Source organism: Triturus cristatus, chromosome 7 (assembly GCF_964204655.1).
Source record: "Triturus cristatus chromosome 7, aTriCri1.1, whole genome shotgun sequence".
In the NCBI taxonomy this organism is placed as follows: domain Eukaryota; kingdom Metazoa; phylum Chordata; class Amphibia; order Caudata; family Salamandridae; genus Triturus; species Triturus cristatus.
Genome location: NC_140590.1, coordinates 1,148,007,013 through 1,148,031,127, shown reverse-complemented (window position 1 = coordinate 1,148,031,127; position 24,115 = coordinate 1,148,007,013). Strand labels below are relative to the sequence as shown.

Below are 24,115 nucleotides of genomic sequence, written 5' to 3'. Positions count from 1 at the left end.
TTCCTTTCACCTCATTATCACATTCTGGGCAGCCCCTTCTAGAACCTTTTAATCCTAATTTACACCTGAATAGGCAATTTAGGTGAGGGCATGGAGGTCATCTGACCCCTGAGCACATAACCCCCCCCCCACTAACGCCACCAGCAATGAGCAGGCCGCAGATAAGGTCAGCAGTGGCAGAAGCTCTGAGAGTCACCACTCGCAAGGACCCACATATGCAAAGAATGAGCAGCCGTGACGCAATGCTCCTGTTCTTCCTCATGCATTCGAAGATAGGAAAACTCTGACTTGCTACATGGACAGGCCTCTTTGGATGTATTGTTCTGGTGGCCTACAAGGGCACGCAGGACACTATTGCCAAGCAGTGGAGTAGTAACAGATCAGCAGGAGAACACCACCACCATACCCGGGAACCAACAAAACAATGTAAATAAACAGTAAGTGACCCAGACCGCTGCCTCATGGTGCTGCCACAGGTTTTATGTATCCTTTAAAAACCAAAACTGCACAGTCTACAGGGTCCTGTGAACATTGTGATTAATGCGCACTGTTGCACTCCTGAGCCAATGTCACGCCCCTTTTTTAGGTCTCGCCTGGCGTTAGCAGCGCGCATGCGTTGCACTCGCCAAGCAAGGGCTTTTTGGAATCGATACGATTCCAGAAGCTCGCTTTCTGCTCCGCCCGTGTTTTGCATTGGGGCGTGTCATTGTGCGTCACCAATTATGCAAAACCGGGTGTTATGATTGTCCAGGAGGCTTTTTAGTCCCTCCTGGTTACCACCCTTTCCGCTTTTGGCCCCGCCCACCGGGATTGCATCTGTTACTGGCGGCGGAAGACAGTGTCTCCTAATAAGCAGCTAAACACTATTTTCTTTTCTTACTGTGCGGTCACCCGATACACGCGCTAATCTGTGCTCTCCAGATACATGTAGCGTGGACGCCTCTCTGTGTTGTCTAAAAACACGCATTGCTAATACCCCTCGGTGTGCCCGCTAGATACACGAAGCACAATCGCGCCCTGTGCTCTCCAGATACACGCAGCGCTAACACGCTCTGTGTGCTCTCCAGACGTGCTGTGCAATGGGGGGAAGGGGCTGCCTTCTCCTGCCGCGTTGCAATGGATGGCAGATTCAGGCCTCCGGGTTCGCCGTGGGGGCTGGCGCTTTGATGTTGCTCCGATTGGGGGCCAGCGCAAAAGAGTTGTAACAATGGGGCTCGAATGGCTGATCGCGGTGCACCGGATGGCAGATGCAGGCCTCCAGTTGTGCAGCGGGGGCCGTTTTTGCACGAGGTGAGTCAAGCAGCAATGTCCAGGCCGCCTGCTACAATGGAGAAGGTGCATGTTCACGGCGTCGGTAGGCCCGTACCAGCCGCCACAACGCTGACTGAGGTGACAATCTTGATATTATACAGCAGCATTTTCAATGAAGAATGTAATAATGCTTTTCTCACATGTTAACGGAGATTTGAACCAAATTCAAATGTTTTGTTTCATTACTAGTTCGGGCCTGTTAGCTCAGTTGGTTACAGTGTGATGCTATTAACAACAAGGTTGCAGGTTTAATCCCCATCCAGGTCAGTTACTTTACCGAGATTTGGTTACATATTCTGTGTCGTCATGGCAATGCTTTCCTGCCCTCGATTGACTCGCCCACAATTTTAGGCAAGTGTCCATGCGGCGATAATTGCAGCAGCCTCGCACGGTAATGCACATTTATGTTTAGTCTATTGCAGCGCTTGGTGGTAATTTCATCTGTTCATGTTATCCGTCTCTGGGGGAGCTCAATTTAATGGTTATATGGCTTTGTGGCAGTTTATTGTAAGAGGAACGTTTATTTTATTGTCGGAGCGATTAAATGCAAGCCCGAGTGTTGGGGGCGAAAACGTGTTTCAGCCATTCCCTTAGCAGGTTTGTGTCCGGACAAACTTGGGGGCTGCTCGAGTGTTTACTTCGGTTCGACTGTATCATTCCATTTAAAACACAGAGCCCACCACATTTGGTCATCCTCTATGAAGCCCTGCAGGTTTTTAGGCCACCAGATGGCACTGCTCCACTGTTTCTCGATAAACTATTCAACACTGTCAGTGTCATTGGTCCTGCCCCAGAGCACTTGTGATGTCACAGTGCCTGTCATTCAGCACTGTCAGTGTTATTGGTCCTGCCCCAGAGCACTTGTGATGTCACAGTGCCTGTCATTCAGCACTGTCAGTGTTATTGGTCCTGCTCCAGAGCACTTGTGATGTCACAGTGCCTGTCATTCAGCACTGTCAGTGTTATTGGTCCTGCCCCAGAGCACTTGTGATGTCACAGTGCATGTCATTCAGCACTGTCAGTGTTATTGGTCCTGCCCCAGAGCACTTGTGATGTCACAGTGCCTGTCATTCAGCACTGTCAGTGTTATTGGTCCTGCCCCAGAGCACTTGTGATATCACAGTGCCTGTCATTCAGCACTGTCAGTGTTATTGGTCCTACCAAAGAGCACTTGTGATGCCTAAGTGGAGCTGCACATTTACTCCCATGTAATGTACATTCTGTGACCGCAGTTTTTCATTTCAGACAGGATTATTGTGTATTGCAACTGTCATAATGACAAGTATTGTATTGAAAATGCAATAGGTCTCGCCTTTGATTAAGTTAAAGCCATTTGCTTAGCTAATGGTATTGTATAGCAAAGCAAATAGCTTTAACTTAATGAAAGGCGAGACCTATTGCATTTTCAATGCTTGTTTTTATTTATACAGCCTTGTAGGGGTTTGGAACCCTTCTCCACTGCCATGAAGCAGAAGCTTTGTGACAAAAGAGTTGAAGGGCCAGGGTGCTCTTCTGTCTGTACATAAACTAAGCAAACTGCAGCATGGATTCTGCATCTTACATTCTTAATTTTGTCTCAGAGAGAAAGGAGAGAGAACGGGGAGAGGGAGAGTTAGGAAAAGATACAATTATTTGGTACACATGTTATCGCCCCCAGAACGATGAATAGATGAGTTGGCTATGCCAGTGATTGAAGCTGTGGTACTCAACTTAGTCAGCTATTTCACTCACTATTCTGAAGTCCTAACAGTTTTATAGATGCGGATGAGCCCCTTCCACCCCTAGGCCAAATACAAAAGCTTCTGTTGAATAATGTAAGAGTATTTTCAAATTCAATGTTTGGTAGATCAGAACGTTTTGTAAAATGCCCAGGGCTCATTCACTAATAGAGTCCTAGGACTACTGGAAAGTGATCTAATTTAATAAATAAATATTTTGAAAGGGGAGAGCATTGTTTTTCATTTACTGGTGACGGCTCCTGTCTACAGCAAGAGATTGTGAGATGTCCACTCTGGAAAAAACATGAAGTGAAAAAAATGCCTAGCAATAACCCTATAACCCTGAGAAATGTAATTAAAAAAAATCTCTTTAGCGCAAACTTGGGCCCTAGACATTACAGCGCTTTAAACAAGCATCACATTACGCAAGGGTAGATTCATTTGTCGGGCATCGGGATAGTAAGTGATTTACCCAGAATCACAGGATAAAGAGCCAAAACAGGGATTGAAACCTGGTTCTCCAGTTCAAAAGTTGGCAGTATTATCCCCGGGCCACATCTCTTTCCCTCATCTCATAGGATCTTTCTTGGAACACCAAAAAAGTACTAAAGTATTTCCTTAATCTCCCTTCACAACCTCTGGATTTTTTAACCATCTATGTGACAGCTGTGCTGTGATATTTACCATTTACCATTACCCATTTCTTGCGTTAAATCACCCACCGGAACCTATTTGGTATGTTCAACCGTGGTTATTGATTCCAAGTAGGCCGGGTGCTAGCACTGGAGACAGTGGGCAGGGTGATGGTGGCCCAGTGGTGAAAGTGGGCAATTTGAGTGGCAAAAATGGTCCACGGCCTTTGGGCAACTCTATTTTTTTTTACAAGCTAAGCACTGAATATAAGAGTAACTCTTGGTACATGCTCGGATAGGTTAGAGTGAAAAGCTTGGCGTGAGAGGAGATGAGGAGAAACAAGGGAGCCACATTTTATTTCACCCAGGGCACTATCTCAGCTAACTCTGGCCTGGTCAAAGGGATAACAAGCAACTCAGACGGGGATGGGAGAGTAAGACAAACAGGGATGGGGGGCGTGGGTTGGTATAACAAGCTACACGAATGGTGAAAGTGGAAGGTGCAACATGGACAAGGAAGGGAGGAGAGGGAGAAGCACGAAACCAAATAAAAACAGCACCACAGCACCAGTGGCGGGAGGACCTTAACACACCTGAAGCAATCAGAAGACGGTGACAAGACATAAAAAAAGCACTATGAAGTGGCCAGTGCTGGCTGCCTCAGTCATGGAGCTTTTCTTAGGGTGAAGTCTGTGAGAGCATGCAATAGAGCATGCATATCGCTTGCGAGTCACTATTGTTTACAAAATGGGCTTGGAACCTGCCAAGTGCTTACTATTTGTCTGCTTCAGCGTAACTATTCTTTGCAGCATCTCACTCGGCCAGTGCAGCTGCAAAGTCACTTCCGATGCTTGCTGTGGAGCAGGGACCAAGTACAGATTAATTCAACTAAATCAGTGCTCATCTGCTGCTCCCTACGGGATTCAGGTACTATTGTGTCTCCCCTCCTGCTCCCCATGCCAGCTGCTCTCTCTATAACCTTTTTATTTAGGTCGCAGCCTACTAGACAGCGCAACTGTCTGGGTTGTTAAAGATATCTTTTTTTTTTTTTTGAAATATTTTTATTAAATTTTTCCATCAGTGCAGTGAAACCAACAACAGAGAAAAATAAAGGACTCAATCCTCAATGTATATATCAGGAGAAATCCGAACTTCTCGCGTTTCCTCCCTAATGTCCCAACCCTCCGCCCTCTCTGCCCCCACCCCCCCTGTCAGTGTGCCCGCGTCAACCCCTCCTTCACTGCTGCTGGGAGGGACCCGGGGTCCAGGAAATCCGAGCCCAGGGCAATCAAACGAGCCTGTCCACTGTTCTCAAGAGACTGGAGCCCCCCCCCCCCCCCCGCCCCCCATCCAGATTCCAGCCGCCCACCACGACTATTCGACAGTTACCAATACATTGTGCAAACGCTGAGTCCTCCACAGGTGTACCTAAATGGTCCTATTCAGGGCGGTCTCCCCAGTCGCCCCAGGGGGCCCCACCCCGGGTTCCACACTCCCATCCCCGTCCACAGGATCCCTATCCTCCTCATTCAACTCCTCCAAGGATATAAGCCCTTCCACCAGAGCTCCACACGCCCGCGCCGCCTCCAGCGCTTTGTCATTAGACGTGCGTCTGGCCATCTGCAGGCGCAGCGTCCCTTCGCTCCCCGCCCAGGACAAGAAGCTCGCCTTCCATCTCCGAAAGCTCGGCCCAGATCTAGCTTTCCAGTGCATAGTGAGCTCCCTCTTCCCCATTATCAATCCTAGATCGTAAAACTTGCTTGTAATTTTGGTTTTGGGGGTGTGCGGAAACCACAACAACAGGCAAGTCCCCATCTCCGCCTCCAGCTCTCGCTCCGTCACTTGATTCAGGCACGCCACCACATCTACCCAATAAGAGCCCAGTCCCACACAGGACCAAAACATGTGACCAAAATCAGCACCCTCCACTCTGCACCAAGGACACGGCGATTGGGAGCCTCCGAAGTACTGCAGGAGTTTAACCGGAGTTAAGTAAGCCCTGTGTAAGGTATAGAATTGGACCAGTTGGAATCTGGCATTGCGCGTGCCCTTCCAGGCCCGCCGCACCAGCTGCGCCCACGTCGTCTCAGGAATGGGCCTACCCAGATCCCCTTCCCATTTACCCCTCAGGGCATCCATAGGGGGTTGTTAAAGATATCTTGGGGACTTTCAGAAAGTTGTCATAGGAATGCATGCTGCCTGTTGATTACCATTGTCATTGTGGTTTGTAATTCACATTGTCTGGCTTTCTATTTGCTGGCTTTCTTTGCTTTAGGCTCTCTAGGTTCAGTTTGTCCCTCCCATTGCCTAAACCGTGTTTACTACATTCTTCCATGTACTCCCTTTTTGTAAACAGGTCTTTAAATCTTGTTCTTATCTTGTCACATTTGCAGTGCATTCAAAGACCAAGGTCAAATGTCATGCGCTGTCTCCGGAGGGCACTTGCTTACTTTTCTTTCTCTGACTTCATAGTGAGAGGATTCATGTGAAAATCTTGCTGGAAACTGGTGGTAGGAAAGAGGTTTTTTCTAGCATATGAGAGCATTTTAAATGAACTGAATAAGTATTTCAGAATATATCAGAATTAAGCACAATTTTTGTTATTTCTGAAGTGTGTTGGTAACAAATACGTTATATGATAAAAACAAATCATTACACTAGGTGATGCAATTGCCATACATTTTCATTTGTGCACTGTAAACGTTTATTAGGAAAACTGTATGTCTGTGCAAATGTAATGGTGATTTCAATTGAAAATGTGTTGTCAGTAATGGCAGTTCACTATCATACCATGCATACTCCATTCTATACTACTCTTCTCTACTCTGCAGCACCACACTATGCACCACTGCATTCAACATCACTCCACGCCACTGCACTCTGCACCACTCCCCTCTATGCCACTGAACTGTATGCCACTTCATGCTACGCCTCGCTGCTCTACCCTGTACCACTGTACTCAATGCCAATACATTCTTTGCCACTCTACTCTACACCACTGCACTGTACACCACTCCAGTCTAGGCCACACCAATCTATTTTGCACAACTCTACTCTACGACACTATACTCTACACCACTCTGCAACACTGCACTCTACGCCACTGCACTCTATGCCAATACACTCTACACCAGGGGTCTTCAAACTGTGGGGCGCGACCCCCAGGGGGGCCGTGGAGTGATGCAAAGGGGGTCGCGCCTTCCCAGTCACACTTCTGCCCAGGCCCAAGGTCTTCAGCCCCCCCCCCTTCCCCCGTCCTGTGTCTCAGCCCGGGCTGCTGCAGTGAAACTTGAGCTGCTGGGGGCTCAGCTGGGCAGTGTCTGGATTCCTATCTCGGCACCCCCGTGTTTTTTCACAGGTCTTTAAAGACCATTTGCATTTTAACATGCCTTTGTAAACTGGTTACAGAGGCTTAGGTTTTTTTGCTGGTTCCAGTACCCCCTGGGTCCCCACTGTGCCTATTCCTTACATTTGGATTTTACATTCACTGCCGTAGTGTGAGAATGCATTTCATGGAAAGGAATACAAAGTTGGCTTTCTGGGGGCGCCGTGTGTGAAAGTTTATTGTGCTTTTGAAGCACCTGCTGCAGCGTTTCTTTCCCCAGCAATTACCAGGCCTCACATAAATGTCAAGATAACTGGTGTGATTAATTATCTTCCTGGAGAGAGATCAGAATGTTGTATAGTTAAGGTTTTGACTTGGGTGATGTTAGTGCAGAGGGTTAATATGCCTGCTGCAAAGAACGTGTACCAAGTAGATTACAGAGTGCGTATGATGTGAAGAGATCAGCAGGTTACTGCTTTCAAAAGAGACATCCTTTTGTTACTTGCAATTTATAACTTAAAGTCCTAATATAGAATAGTGAGCTATTAACTTTCATCCTAGAACAGCATGCACACTACAAAGAATACATTATTAGACCATTGATTAATGTTGCAAAAAGGGTTAATTTGGCTAGAAATCAATTCTTATTATTAAAGGAAACTCCCAACTATGCTATTTCTTTTTCGACTCTGAGTTTGTGCTTCTCCACACCAAGCACTCCTAAACTATACTGCCTACCAGTATGGATGACATGTGACTCCTATACTTTTAGTCCTTTGGCTTATGTAACATTTCCTATACACTGATTTACACACTTATGATTGATTGTCTCTGTGTAATGTGTGTGTGATGCAAAGTGCTCGGACACCCTACACTGGTATGAGTGGCACTATATAACTAATTCAATGCATCTGAGAGTGTGGGGTTATGGAGACTTGGTCACTGTTAAAGGGTGCTAGTGAGAGAATCCGTGGTGGGGGTGGTCATTGTGGGGGGCACCAACAAACATGGTCGCACAGGGTACCACCAGCACTAAAGCCGGCCCTGGGAAGTATGCACAGATAAGCGCTGAAAATACCGCTTTAGGTGACTGGTTTTTTTTGTACCGACTGGGCCACCAAAATAATCTGCTGGCAACCCTAACCATAGGACTGGAAGTTTGTTGCAGGATCAGCACATTATTTATTTCCTTCACCCTCGATCCCCGATTAATGCCGCAATAGTTTAACTTGGATCTTAAAGTCTACGCCCCGTCAATAACATGCTGAGTTACTTCATGGGTCTGGGAATGCACCCTGCATTCAGACAACTCATTCCTCATTCTCGCCCTTCATTGTCACGCTCACCCTGCACTCACAGTGATCACAATGCACTCACACTGATCACCATGCACTTGCACCATTCACCCGCTCACCTTGCACTCACAGCGATCACAATGCACTCACACTGATCACCATGCACTTGCACCATTCACCCGCTCACCCTGCACTCACAGTGATCACAATGCACTCACACTGATCACCATGCACTCGCACCATTCACCCGCTCACCTTGCACTCACAGTGATCACTCTGCTCTCAAAATGCACTTGTCCTGCTCACACTATACCTCAACCTGCAGTCACACGAGTACACTACTCATCCTGCACTCATGTGACACTTCACTCACCTGTCCCCCTCACTACTCAATATGCAACTCACTCAAACAAGCCCATCAGTAATCATACATTCATTCATCCCATTCTGAACTTGCATCCGCACCCAAAATGAGAGAGGACAGCAAGGGAGTGAGAGAATTTGATTGAAGAGGTCAGGGATGAGGAGAAATGTGAATTGCCGAAGAGAAGTGTGGACACGCAAGAAGTGAGTGTGATCCAAAGGTGAGGGCTTCTGTTAGAACAAAGGGGAGATGTGAAAGAGGAATGGGGGGACTGGAGAGGTGTAAGATACAAATAGACAAAAATTTGAATGAAGAGACGAGGTGAATGAGAAGTGCTGAGGGGCACGGGAGGTGACAGGGCCAGAGAGGCCATGAGATAAATGTGAGAGACTGTTAGAGATGAGGGCAGTGAAAGGACAGAATGGCAAGAGGTGATTAAAGGTGAAGTGAGAGGTTGAATGGGGAGAGTTCAGAAGTTGTAAAAAGGGGTGAAAGAAAATGACCTGCAAAGTGAGAGAGGGATCCGGGGTTAGGAGAGGAGAGAGGGATGGAAGGGAGGGGGTTAGAGGAAAGCTGCATGGGTAAAAGGCTTAACTCTACACAAAACCGCCAGGGTTTTAAGGGACCCCTGCTTCTTCCGGTCAGGGCCAGGTGAGCTTCTAATGTGGCAGCACGTATTGCTGCAGAGTGGAAGGCCCTTCACAAAGGTTGACTTGAAATCTTTCTGATGATAATTGCTGTATTTTGGTTATAAATGGGTACTGATTGGGTGAAATCTTTCCTCAGCGTTACTGTGTGTAACAAAGATCAAAATAATGAAGCAATGCTATCCCAAAATACGCGGCATCACATAACCTTATTTACATTTTCATCCCACGCAATTTAGTCAACAGGTTTAGACATTTTTGTCAAGAGGGGGTCCTTACGCCTCAAAATGTTGACAGGGGGGTCTCGGCATCCAAAAGTTTGAAGACCTCTGCTCTACACCATTGCACTTTACTCTATAACACTAAACTCTATGACCCTGCACTTTACACCAATCCACTGTACACAACTCTAATAAACTCTGCACCATGGCACTCTACACCTCTTTACTCTACGCCATTACCCTCTATGCCACTCTACGCAACTGCACCCTACCCTGCACCACTTCACTCTACTCTGATGCAATCTATTCTGAGTCACTGTACTCTACACCACTCTACTCATTTCTGTGCCATTCCACTCTATGCCTCTGCACTCTACACCTCTCTACTCTTAACCATTGTACTCTACGCTAATGCACTCGACACATCTGCATCCTGTCACTGCAATTTTTGCCACTGCACTCTACTCTGAATCACTGTACTCTACGCCACTGCTTCACTCTACACCACTGCACTCTGACACTCTGCTCTGCAACACTGCACTCTCCGCCACTGAACTCTATGCCACTCTACTCTGCACCACTCCACTCATTGCCCCTGCATTCTACAGCACAATCCTGTACTGTGCACCACTCTTTGCTACTCTACTCTACTCTTCACCAGACTACACCACTGCACTTTATGCCACTCAACTCTACTCTGCACTCTACATCACTCAAATCTACTCTGCGCCACTGCCTTGTACATCACTCAACTCCAAGCCACTCTACTCTACACCACTGCACTCGACACCACTCTACTCTGCACCACTCTACTCTGTACCACTCTATTCTGTGCCACTCCACTCTAAGCCACTCTAGTCAATGCCACTCCACTTTACTATGCAGCGCTCTAATCTATGGCACTGGATTCTACGATGCTGCATTGTATGCCACTGAATCCAATGTCACTGCACTCAATGCCACTACACTCTATGCCACTATTCCTTGCAACACTCTACGCCAATGTACTCTACACCACTCCACTCTACTCTATGCCACTCCAGGGTATGCCACTCTATGCGACTCCAAACTATTCCACTCACATACGCGACACTCTCTGCCACTCCACTCTACAACAGTCTACTCCACTCTTTGTCATTCCACTCTATGACACTTCACGCAACTCTCCTCTATGCCACTAACTTTTATCCATGCTGAACAGCAGCCACGCTGGTGTACAACATGGTTGAAACATATTGGTAAAGCCAATGGCTCTTGCATAGGCGACACGTTTTGGCATTTGCCAAGGCTTGTTTAATGCTTGTTAGATTTACAGGCTTACCGCATTTTAGAGGAAGAGCTTCAACAGTCTTTCAAAATATTCGCTGCGCTCCCCTCTTCCTGGAAGAATTGTGTTAGACATTAAATGCTTACGAAGGGTCATCTGGCCTTTGCCCAGAAGAGACTGATGAAACACAAGGTTATGGAAACCCGCCTTCTCAAGAACTGCCCATGCACTTCGGAACAATCTCTCATTCAATATATCACCTACGTCTAAAGTCTTTATTTCTGTACTCAGAAACTTTGTAATGCCACATCTAGTCAAGCACGAGCACTTGCTTATCTCTATAACAGTACATTCCATTTCCTAAGTTGTGGGCCTTTGTCCTTGCTGGACAAGCAACCACTTGCACACATGTTATGCTTCCATAGTTGTTGATTCCCCTGATGTGGCATGAGGTTGTTCTGCCCTTTTTACTCTGTGCAGAAATCAACAATATGATTCCATTTCTGTAACAACAAAATAAACCCACACTGTAGGGCACATTGCAATATTTAAAGCATTTTCTGCACGGCACCCTGATGCCGCTGATTACTGCTTTGTGCTGTAGAAAACCATGCACATATGTCAAAATAAAAGCTTCAGAACTGATGACCCATTCACCACAGGGATGCCAGGGTCATAGAAATGGCCTCCTCACCTTATTTAGGGGGGGCGACCATCACAGGCTGGGAAATCAAACGAGGACCTCAATGCACATGGAGAAAACTCCTCACATGTCAGGGAAATAGTTTTTTGTTTGAGGAAACAAACTCCAGCTTGGGGAACTTGCATGTTTCAAAGAAACAAATACCTGTGCCCAATGTGGGTAAGAAACATGGCACCTGCTTAGTAAAGTTCACCATCTGCAGAGGAGCTGCCCCAGCAGTGGTTCCACTGAAGCCACAGTGACCCTACCTCCTGGCAGGTGTCTCTAAATGTAGCATCCTCCAACCGGGATGAAGGGGATTGTCTCCACTCATCTGTCAGACATGACAGTCATTGTCAGGGAAGTCTAGTGATGGTTGCCGACCCTAAATAGGGCCAGGTGAGCATCACTGTGTTCTGATGTCAAAGAGTTCCATTGGTGGAGACAGCGAAGGCTACAATAGTAACACCCTGTGGTTCTCCCACCTCTAAATGGTCTGGGGGGGATCACATGCGTAGTAGGGTGGGCGCACCGCTGCTTTATGGCGGTTGTTCCTCGCCGCAAAACTCTACATGACCCCCTTGGTGTTTTAACATGATAAGGGTTGATCCTGGGTCACGGTTAGTGTTACTGGAACATATGGATGCTTATTTAGGAGCCCCCTACGAAACAAGATTAGTTTTTGCCAATAATAGTAAAGTGAGCTAGGTCTGGGTGAACCAGTTTTACGTCTAGTAACAGTTTTCAAGAACATTAAAAGGAAAAGCAAATGGGTGTTTAGTGATTCAAAACTGGGCTGTATTCACTTCTAAGTGGGTTTTGCAAGACTATCTACAGTGATGCGATCCATGAAGTACACATCGAAGTTTGAAAGAAGTACAAAAAGTAGGATGTTTTTTGTGATATAGATCATAGCAGATCACCACTTAAAATATTGAGGAAACCTGAGTTGGCGTCTGAAAAATCAGCATTTATGTGGACTATGGTCAGGGTTAGAAGACACATGAAATGTCGCTGTGTGCTGTGTGAGAATGTTGGAAAAACATGAGGGTAGCTCCCCTTTTTTGTATACTTGTATCATGTATTGTCTGCTAGCGGACCTCTCCAGTGTGAACATGTGCAATCATAAATACGTTTTCGTGTTACTTTATAATGAAATGCTTCAAATAATGGTGATATATGAACACTTTGTACAATATTGTATTCATGTAGATACTTTTACTAAGTTTTTGAACATTTACTTTGATTTTGTTTATATGGCTTATGGTAAACCAGAATAAACTATATCACATCTGAATTTGTAAAATGGTGTCATTTTCCTTTGTTTAGTTATTGCCAATTGTCCATTAATTTTCCCCCGCAAAGGGGCATAGCGAGCACATGGACCTGTGAACAGATTACGCTCTACTCACTTAACCCTGCAGCCACTGTAGGTCCAGAGGAGCATTGATGGTGAAACGTGCACGTCACGCGTGTCTCTCTTCAGCTCATCCCCCTAGAGTCCGAGTCTCTCTCTGGATGGAGAAAGAGTACCATCAAATGCCTAAATTGTGATCACCTTTATCTGCCCAGTCTACATCGAGTCTAGGTTCGGAGTCTGAGAATTCTTGTTGACGATCATAGGTCTCAGTGGCGGCTGCTAAGGAACGGGGGTGGCGGGTTGGGGGGGATTTGGAAAACAATCACTTAGCTGGTTACAGCTGCCCCTCTCCTCCATCCTCTTCCTCCTGACTCCAGGAAGCAGGAAGCTCCCAGGCTCCCCTAAGCCAATCAGGATGCTGCTGTCACAAGCATGACAGCAGCGTCGGGATTGGTCTGAGCGGCCTGTTTGGCCGCTCAAGCAGTGCCTGGGAGCCTTGGGATAGTTCTCCAAGATTGCCGGCCAAACCGCCATGCGCAATTAGTAGTGCCCACACCACTCCTCCTCCTGTGAACCAGCCCAGCCTGCCCACGCCCCAACCTGGCTCTGTGCAGAAAAATTAAATAATAATAACAATTTGTTACTATCGTTTTATTTTTGTTGCCCTGCTCTGGGACCAGTGGGGCGACACTCCTGAGCCTCAGCAGAGGAGCCGCCACTGAATCATCCTTGCTTTCCCACGAGACCCGGAGCACATATTCCTGCCTGTGGAATGAACATCTCCCAGGAGGGTGCGGCTGCAGTAGGTGTTACAGGAAACCAGCCCCTGATGCCAAGTATCCCATGCTGATACCCACAATCCCCATGTTGTCGCTCAGAACGCTCTGCACACAGCCACTAAAAAGCACCCACGACTGAAGCAAAATACCGGACTTTTCCAAAGAGGAGGAACACATGTTTGAGAACCACGAAAGACTGTGGAAGGCGATGGAGAGGTCGGGGAGGTACAGGAGGAAGAGGGAGGGTGACAGAATGACAAAAAAGATACATTTGAGAATTTTTCAAAATAAAACGGTAATTGTGGGAGTGCTTCCTGCTAAAGGAGCTGTTTGCACGGCCATAAAGCAGGATCACGTGACCACAAAACAGACTTGCGTATTATAATTCTGTTGTCCTGGTTTCACACTAGGCAATGAGATGCATAAGGGTGCGGAGCGGGTGTGGTTTAAGCTGCCCCAGTCCTGGGATGTGTTTTATGGCCAATGTCCACTCTAGTAAATTAATTTGTAAGGTTCCGACTTTCCTTTCATATTATATGGGCTGTATTTCCTGTGCTCATGCATACCGAGGGTTACTTTCCTGGAGAGTTGGTGTTTTTCAGGGCAACCACCTGCTCTATGTGAGACGTGTTTTTGAGCCACATTCTGTTTGCGCGTGCTTGTGTGTGTCTCGTGCCTGTTATTATATATTCTTCTTGGGTACCTTTCTGAAACGTTAAGTTTACGTTTCTTTGCCCTCTTTCTGCTGATAAAGCTGTTTCTGGGGCCTGGGCCATCTCTGGACTGGTATAAGATGGCGCGTGTTTTAGGCTCCTCCGTGTGCATTTCACGGCCGAGCCCCTCCTTGATGTGTGCATTTCTAGCCGCCCTGTCAGCATGTGCTTGTTTCATTATGTCTTTCGGCCTTTTGTGCATGCTCTTGGGGCCACATCCTGTGTGTATTTAGTGATCTGTTATTTTTGTAATTCTGGGCCGCTTTCACCCTGAACTCTTTGTTTTGAAAGTTCCTTTTCTGTGTGTTTTGAGTCCCTCTTGCATCTTGCGGAGTGAGTTTCGGGACCTCACCCTGCTCAGTTTTCCTGTTTGAGGGCCTCTCTCACGCTTGTGAGTATACTTTGAAGTTTCCTCCACTCTGGTGCGTATCACCTGTTTACTTCACACTCCTGATTGGTGAATCTGTGTTTCCAGCTCCTTTCCTATCCAGTTAACAGTGTTTTGGGGGAAGAAAGAGAGAGAGAGTGTGAGTGAGTGAATAAGTGCGAGTGAGTGTGTGTGTGTGTGAGGGACCTCTGCGTACTCACCAGCTTCCCGTTTGTTGATCCCTGTGACCTTCTCTTGCTCGGTTGGAGCGTCTTCTGACATAGACCCTCTGGGCAGCAGAAACTTTTGCGAGAAACAATGTTAGAGAATTACAACTGACCATTTCCATCCACTCACCTCTCAATGACAGTGATTTACTGCCCCACTAGTCTCCTGCTCCCCCACCCAGAGATGACCAAGCCCCCACCTGATTACTACTTCTAGTCTGCCATACTGGCTTTCTCCCTTTGATAACATTGACAGCTGAGATGTCTCATTGGGATGAAGGACACTGCTTGTCAATTTTCCTACTCCCTACAAGTTAGTTTGCAAGCAGGGTGGTAATGATTTTCTACATGTTACATTTGTTTATTTTGCCCAGCAGGGTGACCAGCGTGCAATTGTTGTCCTCAATGTATGTGTTACTCTTTGAGGAGAAGCTGGGCAAGGTTGTGTGTCAGAATATCAACAACAAAATATCAACGGCATCTAAAACCCCGGTAGCTGTCCGAAGGAAGTTGTAGGATGTATTAGGAAGCGGCAAAGGCCCAGTGCTATAAGGAAGTGGGGCCAGTAGGAAGCATCAAAGGGTGTGGCCAAGTGCACCACGAAGGGCGTAACTGACAGCACTTTCAGAAGACCAGCTAGTTGTGGTATAGGGGGGAATGTCCCACAGGGCTATAGAAGGGCGACGTGTATGGCACTACAGGTTTACTGATGACACACAGACCTTTTTCTCTTTCACTTCAGACCCAATGGTTGTGGGTTTAGACCTTTCCAAGTGCATCTCTGAGGTGGGTGGACTCATTAGAGCAAGACTGAGCTGTTGATCACGACATCGGAAGTCTTCATCTGATTAATAGAACATTAATTAATTTGATTTATAGTGTGCCTGTGACGGAAGTATTGAAAGTCAGGGCTGTCTTCTTATGGGATGGAGCATTAGAGCACAGACAGCAACGTTTAGAATCCACTTTATTTCATAGTTTCCCTCATGGACTAAGGGACAGTAAAAGTTTGAATGACTAGATTGTCCCTCGCTTATGACCATGTTACCCTACAAAATCCCTCAAAGGGGGTAATAATTGCCCTCTCATGGACATATCCACATGTTCAAGACCCAGGGCAATTGTCCCAAACTCAAGAAGAGTGGGTCCTTCTTTTAGGGAAATTTGACAAGGGCAGTCAAAAGCAAACCACAGCACACACCACTGCACCCACAAAAGCACATAACACAATCGAAAAATAAACTGCATTGTACATAACACCTAACAACACCTCATCTGAACAAGAGTCCCATGATCTATAATATGGTGCACCATACCACAGCGCAAAACACCCCTTACTCCTCTCGTCACACTATAACACCTCAAATAATGACCACATAGAACCACACCGTTCAACATCATATCAGCAATAAACCACACAACATCAGACCTCACGATAATACACTACAGCAAACAATAATACTTAACATTCTACCACAGCACAAAAACATATCACATCACACTACCCCACACAATGTAACACCACACAATGATACACTTTAAAACATGGTCTATGGCACCACAAATCACTTCCTGTGCTCTTGAACCCACAATAATGTATTGCAATATTGGCACAAGTATTGTACTTTCTTACCCTTGAAGAGACCCAAAGTGCGTTCCAAGTGATTAAGAATGTACCCCATTTGTTATGTCTAGGTACTAGAGTTTTGGTTGGTGTGCTGCATACACTAGACATGCCTTGGCGTCATGCATGAGAACTGGATTTGTGTGTCGAAGCTCAGAGTTCGGTGAGGAATGTAGCAAACAAGCACGAGAAATAGGCGCGCAGGGTGCATGTGAAGAGCAGTTGTTCTTGTGGGTTCCGTAAAGATGGTCCTATTGACCCCTCTGAGTTACAGGTAGTTGCTGATAATCATTATTTCATGAAGAAGCGAGTTCCAGGGCTTGCAGGCCTGTATTACAGATTGACCCCAGGCGCGGACTTTGGTGTTGTTTTAATTAGCTTCATTTATTCTGCACGGAGAAGCTACCGGGAGACTTTCTGTAGCGCTATTCCATTCGGAGCCTGTTTTATCTGCTGGGACTGCGAGGTCCAGGGTGCGTAGCCACGAAATCAGCCCAGCGCACCTGGTCACTCTTCCCGGCCCCTCCTCCCACTGCCTTGCTACAAAACGCCTCGCGGCCCCCGCTTCGCGGGAGCCGCTCGCAGGCGCGGACTTTGGTGTTGTTTTAATTCGCTTCACTTATTCTGCACGGAGAAGCTACCGGGAGACTTTCTGTAGCGCTATTCCATTCGGAGCCTGTTTTATCTGCTGGGACTGCGAGGTCCAGGGTGCGTAGCCACGAAATCAGCCCAGCGCACCTGGTCACTCTTCCTGGCCCCTCCTACTCCCACTATATGAATCAAGGCCTTCAATCGCTTTAGCGGGACGCGTGCGGGGAGCAGCCCGGGGCGAAGCCCGGGCAAAGGGCGGGCTCGTCTGAGCTCGTCCGAGCACGGTAGAGGACGGGACGGGGCCCATTTCTTGGCTTTAGGGGTACGTGGATACACATTTGTTACCTGCTGTCATTGGTTGCTTGCATTGTTTTCTGAAACACTGGTCTGTCGGGCCCCTAGATATACTGTTTATTTTGTCTGGCAATATCGCTGGGGTCTTGGCCATGGCAACTGGAGGTGCGGGGAAGGGGAGGATGTCCCTTACTGGGTCAGGATTTGTTGGTACATTGGACAACTTCATCATCAGGGCCGCCTCTGTCCTACAGAGGGAAATCGAGTTAACTGAAAAAAGGCTCTCTTTGGACCAAGTGTTTACCAAATGGTCCTCATTGGGGCATATTGCTACAGTGCAGTCACCAACTAATCATTGCACTGCCAGCCAAGCGCAAATTGTAAATCCCCATGATAGGCTATTTACATCTTCAGCCTTGATTCACAATACCAACAGCTCTGTCGAGTGTGAAGAGACCACTGATCAAGTTCCTACCCTCCCTCCAACCTCCGTGGGGATAACCAGATCTGGCCTACCGATCCGCTCTGAAGCAACTAATGCTACTTCGACAAAGCAGACCGCTAGACGAAAGCGGAGTGGCACAGTTCTGGCTAACAAAAGTTCGAAATATTCCAAGCGGCCTAAATCTGGAGCTCTAGATTGCGCAGTCAATACCGAATCCGTCAATCTGGTGACTCAAAGTACTGAGTGTGATCTGGGTACGGGACTTGGAGGAGAATTCTGGACTAAGCTGGAGCAGCTACTTACTGCAACATGCCTACCGATGTGTAACAGACTTGATTTAATTGAAAAAAAATTATCCGCTTTTGAACTTCGGTTTGCTGATGCCTTGGGGGTTATTGAGCCCAATATGCGGGAGGGCATTAACACCAATTCTTTTCTTTCTGCTAAAAACCCAGCTGGACCAATCGTCTCTGCACTCAAACCACCTAACCCGAGGCTAGAAGCTGTAGTTCATTCTACCCTGCAGTGTGATAGGCCAGGAACTACTGCCCAAACAGCATCTGACGGCCCACCCTTACTAACTGTAACCAAGAATGTTCCGAGTAGGGGCAATTTTGCCACCACAAATTCACCTGCTGATTTGAGCATTAACAATGCCCCACAAAACACTCTTAGTTGCCCAAACATTGTCACTCAAGTGACACATAAGCTAACTTGTTTGGACCTCCCCCCTGAATCAGTTCCTTATGTGGTGGTACTCTCGGGGGTTCCTACTTTAGACAAGGGTATAAAGGAGGATTTTAGTAAGCTTAAAAATAAGTGCATCCATTGGCTGAATCGTCATAAACCCCTTCCCAATAGGTGTAGGAGCGAAATTCTTTTCGTAAGACGGCTAGATTGGGTGGGTCACAGAATTAAAGATGTGCAGGGAGACTGCGTTGTAATTAACTTTAGAAACCCCAGAACAGTCAGTTATATTTGTAATACGCAGTCACGCTCTTCCGGCTGCTCTGAAACATCCATTAAAGCCCTTCCACTCACCTATTTCTACCCGGGTCCACCTCTATTAGGCTGTGAAGCTCCTGGGAGGGGCTGGGTGGCTGGTTTTGATGGGGTCCAGGTGGGTTTCTCTTCCCTTCGTTTCAATGAAACCCAAGCTGACACTCAATTTTGTCCACCTGCTCTTGAAACCTTCCACCACTTCAACAACTATAGTGTTCTAGATCTGGTGGATTGACGTTTGGACCCCGGTGTTTCTACCATCTTGACTGGGGCCCAGAAAGGGTCAAACAACATCAAGGTAGCTAGGGGGGTCAATCATCTCTGGCCTGAGTCTTCTCCCCCCGTGCTTACATCTAACCCTAAGGTAGTCAGTTCTACGGAACGTTCCATTACACCTTTGGTAGATCTTCCCGCACTGCCACTACCGGGGGGGTTGGTACATGAACACGGCCGGGTAAATCTGGACCAGGGAAATACCCTTCTTAGTGACCTTTCCACCAAACGAGAGCCCAAGATTGATGTCAACTTTATTTCTTGGAACATAGCGGGTCTAAAGAACAAACAGATCTGCGAAGAGTGGGGCAACTTTATGGACACCTTCAATATCTGTCTATTGCAAGAGACCTGGGCTACGGAAAATTACCAACGGGAGGGGTTTGCCTCTTTTGACATCCTTGCTTTATCTAGTGGTAGGGGGAGACCTTCTGGAGGTCTTAGCACCTGGGTTGCAATTCACCTGGGTGCTACAGCCAGGCAACACCAAACGGGCTGTGATGATATCTTATGTGTTCTATTAGACCTGCCTGGGAATAAACACCTAGCTCTTTTGAATGTCTACTAAAGACCCTCCCCAGGCGGAAGAGAATCTAAGGTCATTACAGCTTTGAATGATGTCATTCTGACTTTAGATTCCGAATATTCTGTCATAGTAGGTGGCGATTTTAACTGTCAATATGAGCCACTCAGTCTGTCAGTTCAAAATGACCCTGTGGCGGAAGATACACATTTGAACATCCCCGAGCCTATGATACCTATGGTTAAAGCCTGGACCCCACTAGTGTTACAAATTTTTTCTCTTACCCTTTCCTTATCCCTGAGGGCTTGCAATGGCAGATTTAAATCTGATCAGCCCGGACAAACCACCTTTAATAGAACTGGGCAATTGTCGATTTTGGATTATATCCTGATCGATATAAAATCCTGGGACAAGGTGCTAGATTTCAGGGTGGTTGCCCGCGATGATAGCGACCATAACGCTCTCACCATGAAATTAAAATCAGCAAGCTGGGGTTTTATAAGTAATGGCACTGCGGTGCTTCCATCTCTTCAACCCCTAATTCTGCACAATAACAGACGTAGAGTTAGATGGCCAAGCATCCTTGTGTGCCCTGAGAAACTGGCAGAAACATACAGATTGGCATTGCCCTGTCTCAATGAAATGGCCGGAGTTGTACTAAATTCTTCTTCCATTGAGAGCCTATCTAGTCCTGTTAATATTCATACTCAGCTATCCACGCAACTTTTAGACGTTTTCTCTCGGCCAGAGACCTTTAAGGTCCATATGGCCAATAAACAATCTTGGTATACCCCCGAGTGTAGGAAACTAAAAGCTGAACTGATCTTGGCAATCAAAGCCAAGGACAAATCCAGGACTAAACTACTTCGAGTCCAGTACAAACAACTGATTCATAGGGCAAGGAAGTCTTGGGAAGATGATAAGTGGGAGGAGTTAAGAGTAGCATTGCAGAACAAGGATTTTAGGACCTTTTGGGCCATTGTTAGCAATGGCAAGAAGGATCCTAATACCATCACTGGCTCCAATATAGCTCCTGCAGTATGGGAAGGGCACTTTGGGGGTTTATATTCCACAACGAATTGTAATTTACCCTCATTGACTGATCCTCCCCCTAACACACCTTGTCGTGCTGAGTTCATCCCAACTATTAAGATCAAAGAGGTTGAAAATGCCATCTTTATGCTTATACCTAACAAAGCGCCGGGTTTGGACAAAATCCCAGGTGACCTTTTTAGGTCTGAACCCATGATATGGGTACCATATCTTTGTGTCCTGTTTAATTCCATCCTACTCGGCGCAGAACCACCAGTAACCTGGCGAGGTGCTGAGATAGTGCCAATCCACAAAAAAGGCTGTCCTCTACAGCCTTCGAATTATCGCCCGATAAGCTTAATTGATACAACCCAAAAGCTATTCGGGCGTATAATTTTGAATAGACTACAGGCCTGGGAAGAAGAAAATAATGTTTTAAGCACTCTACAGGCTGGCTTCAGGAAGGGTATTTCAACTCTTGACCAGATCTTTCGTCTCCAGCTTATATACTGGAAGTCAGTGAGTGTGGAGGGTGGCAGCCTCTACCTCATCTTTGTTGATTTAAGATCAGCATTTGATCTGGTCCCGAGAGAAAACCTCTGGGCAGTCCTGCAGATGCTTAATGTTCCCACCTATCTCTTAGATGTTTTGAAGAGCCTTCACAAGGGCAATTTTGCTCAGGTCAGATGTGGAAAGCATGGCGAACTTTCTGAACGCTTCCCTGTCAATCGAGGAGTTCGACAAGGATGTGTGCTAGCGCCCACGTTGTTTTGCCTATACATTAATGGGCTCATAAATCATCTTTTAGCCATAAAAGATACTGATGTCCCTAGGCTTGCCTCGGGCAAGGTACCAGCCCTAATGTTTGCTGACGACACCTTGTTGTTGTCACGCACTCCTATGGGTATTCAGCGTATCCTAGATGGCTTTGTAGACTTCTGTAGCGATAGGGGCCTTGAGATCAACTTAGCCAAAACGAAATTTATGATTCTTAACCCTCCTAAACACACTCGCCCCAACCCAGTACTGAATGGTATCCCCCTCGAACGGGTGAAAACGTTTGGTTACTTGGGGATCACATTACAAGAAGATCTGGGATGGGGAGGTCAGGTTGTCAATTCCACCCTCAAGCTGACTCAAACCACAGGAGGTATGGCTAGATTGTCCAAAGGTTTGGCCTCTAAACCAGCTGCACCAGTGGTAGAAATTTTTAAAACCCAGGCCAGAGCTGCTTCAATTTATGGAGCGGAACTATGGGGTCACTCCAAAATCGACAGTCTATCAAGGGTCGAAAATTCCTTCATAAGGAATTTGTTAAGTTTACCCTCTAGTTCCCCGTTGGTCCCTATTAGGCTCGACCTGGGCCTGCTCCCCATTGAAGAGGTGGTGGCTGCGCGGCCCCTCCACTATTGGAAGAGACTTTGGTCCAACCCGGACCTGGAAACCTACAGAGATGAATTTTTGGGGCTCTGGCCCACAATCAAACACATGAATATCCCCTGGTTAATCTATGTGAGGGATACTTGTGCCAAGATTGGCTTTCGGGAACTCTGGGATACTCCAGAAAGCTCTTGTCTAGCTGTATCAAAAACTAATTTGGCTGAACAGTTCAGACACTTTCATTTAGCACGCTTGCACATGAACCCAAATATAGGTAGGTTGACTGCCCAGTTCCTTCAGATTAAACCGAACTATGGGAGGGAGCTATTTTTGGATTTGATCTTCCCCCCTGCTGCTAGGAAGTTATATGTACAATTTAGAATGGGCACCCTACCAATTAGGTCTTTTACTTCTAGATGGGACACTAACAAAAACATTTCATGTCCAGCATGTGGTTACAAATTGGAGGATGAAAACCATGTGTTCTTTTTTGCCCAACGTACCTCACCCATAGGAAACGCTGGGTAAAGCCTATTTGTAGAAATCTTGGCTTTAGAGATTGTGTTAACGCCCTGCGAGTTTTAAAACATGACACCCACCCCCCAGTTGTCTTTTCAGTTTCACGCTTTCTGAATGCTGCATGGTTGCAGCGTAGGAAATTTTCCACCAATTGTTAATTACTTGAATATTCCAATTTGACTATTCTATTTTATCTTGGTGTTCAAAACGTGTTCTGCTCTTTGACATGGTATTGTTGTAATGTATTGTCGCTTTTATGGCCTTCGTGGCCGAAATAAAGTTTATGAATGAATGATTGACCCCTAACCCCTCCCCCAAATTGAGACTTTTTGTCATTTCTAGTTTTCTTAGGCCGGATTGTAGTCGGACCAAGTTTTTGCAACCCCACAGATGTCAGGATGTTTTCTGCCAGCCTCAGATGATTCCATACCATCCAAGTGTCTATTGCCACTTCATGTAATGACCATACGCCACCATGCATTTCCACCTCACACCCAGAATCCTCATTCGAATATCACACCTCACACAACCCAAGAGTGCCACAGACCATCCTTCCACACGTGACACCACACTGTATGCCACATACCCAACTCATCAGCAAATATGCCATACATTACATCATATCACATGCTGTATTACCATACCACACAACACAGCTTCATACCACAGTATACCGCACCTTATTCCTACACACACCATACATAGCTCATAGGCCTACTCAGAACCCCCTCAGTTTGGACAAAGCCGTCACCCGGCTACTAATTTACAACATCACCAAATGGCATTTGAAAACGGTGAACATTGTGCTATACAAAACTAAGGAACAACATAAGTCTACAATGCTGACTACCAGCAAGTCCGTCTCACTGCCTGCCAGCAACTCCACATTACTCACTGGCAGAATGGTCAACTCAATATCTGCAAGCATCTCATCGGTGGTACAGTCAACCATACCTCTATTAATGCCAGCAAACCTACAGGCTTCTCACCTTCTTCTCGTCCTGGTTATGTGTATGGTTAGAGTCAGATCCTGTGATGGAATCATCAAATTCCCAGATGTAGATGTCTCCATCCTCTGCAGACATCACAAGAATATCCAGATCTTCCACAAATAGAGACCTGAGGAAGAACAAGATCTCTGAACACCATTGCCTGGAGGTATCAGTGGTAATTAACCCCATTGCACCCGAGTATGAATTCAATTATCGCAGGTGGAGGAACGTTTGCCACTATCCATCATGGAGGTATTCCTCACTTCCCTCTCAGCGAGGATGCCACGACTCTACCCCTCAAAGGGTGGACTTCCCTATTTCACCAGAGGAAGGAATACCAATGATTTGGTGGAGGGAGTGTCCTTTATTTGCCGCTGGTTGAAAGATTCACAATTTCTCCTATGGTAGGACGTCCTTATCCTATTGGCTGAAGACTCATTAGTGCCTTACATCGTAGAAGAACCCAAATGACATGGAGGAGGGTAGACACCACTGCCCCCCTGAAGGCGAAGGTCACCATACCCCCGGAAGG

General features: G+C 46.6%; 1 protein-coding gene across 1 annotated transcript in view; it reads right to left on the bottom strand.

Moving 5' to 3' along the window:
* LOC146811282 (uncharacterized) overlaps positions 1-24,115 on the bottom strand; it is a 117,037-nt gene that overhangs the window by 19,178 nt on the left and 73,744 nt on the right. The window contains exons 11-12 of the mRNA XM_085618354.1: positions 23,581-23,710; positions 14,903-14,984 (exon numbers count right to left, since the gene is read on the bottom strand). Of these exons, the coding sequence (XP_085474480.1) occupies positions 14,903-14,984; positions 23,581-23,710 (212 nt within the window). The remainder of the gene's footprint in view (positions 1-14,902; positions 14,985-23,580; positions 23,711-24,115) is intronic.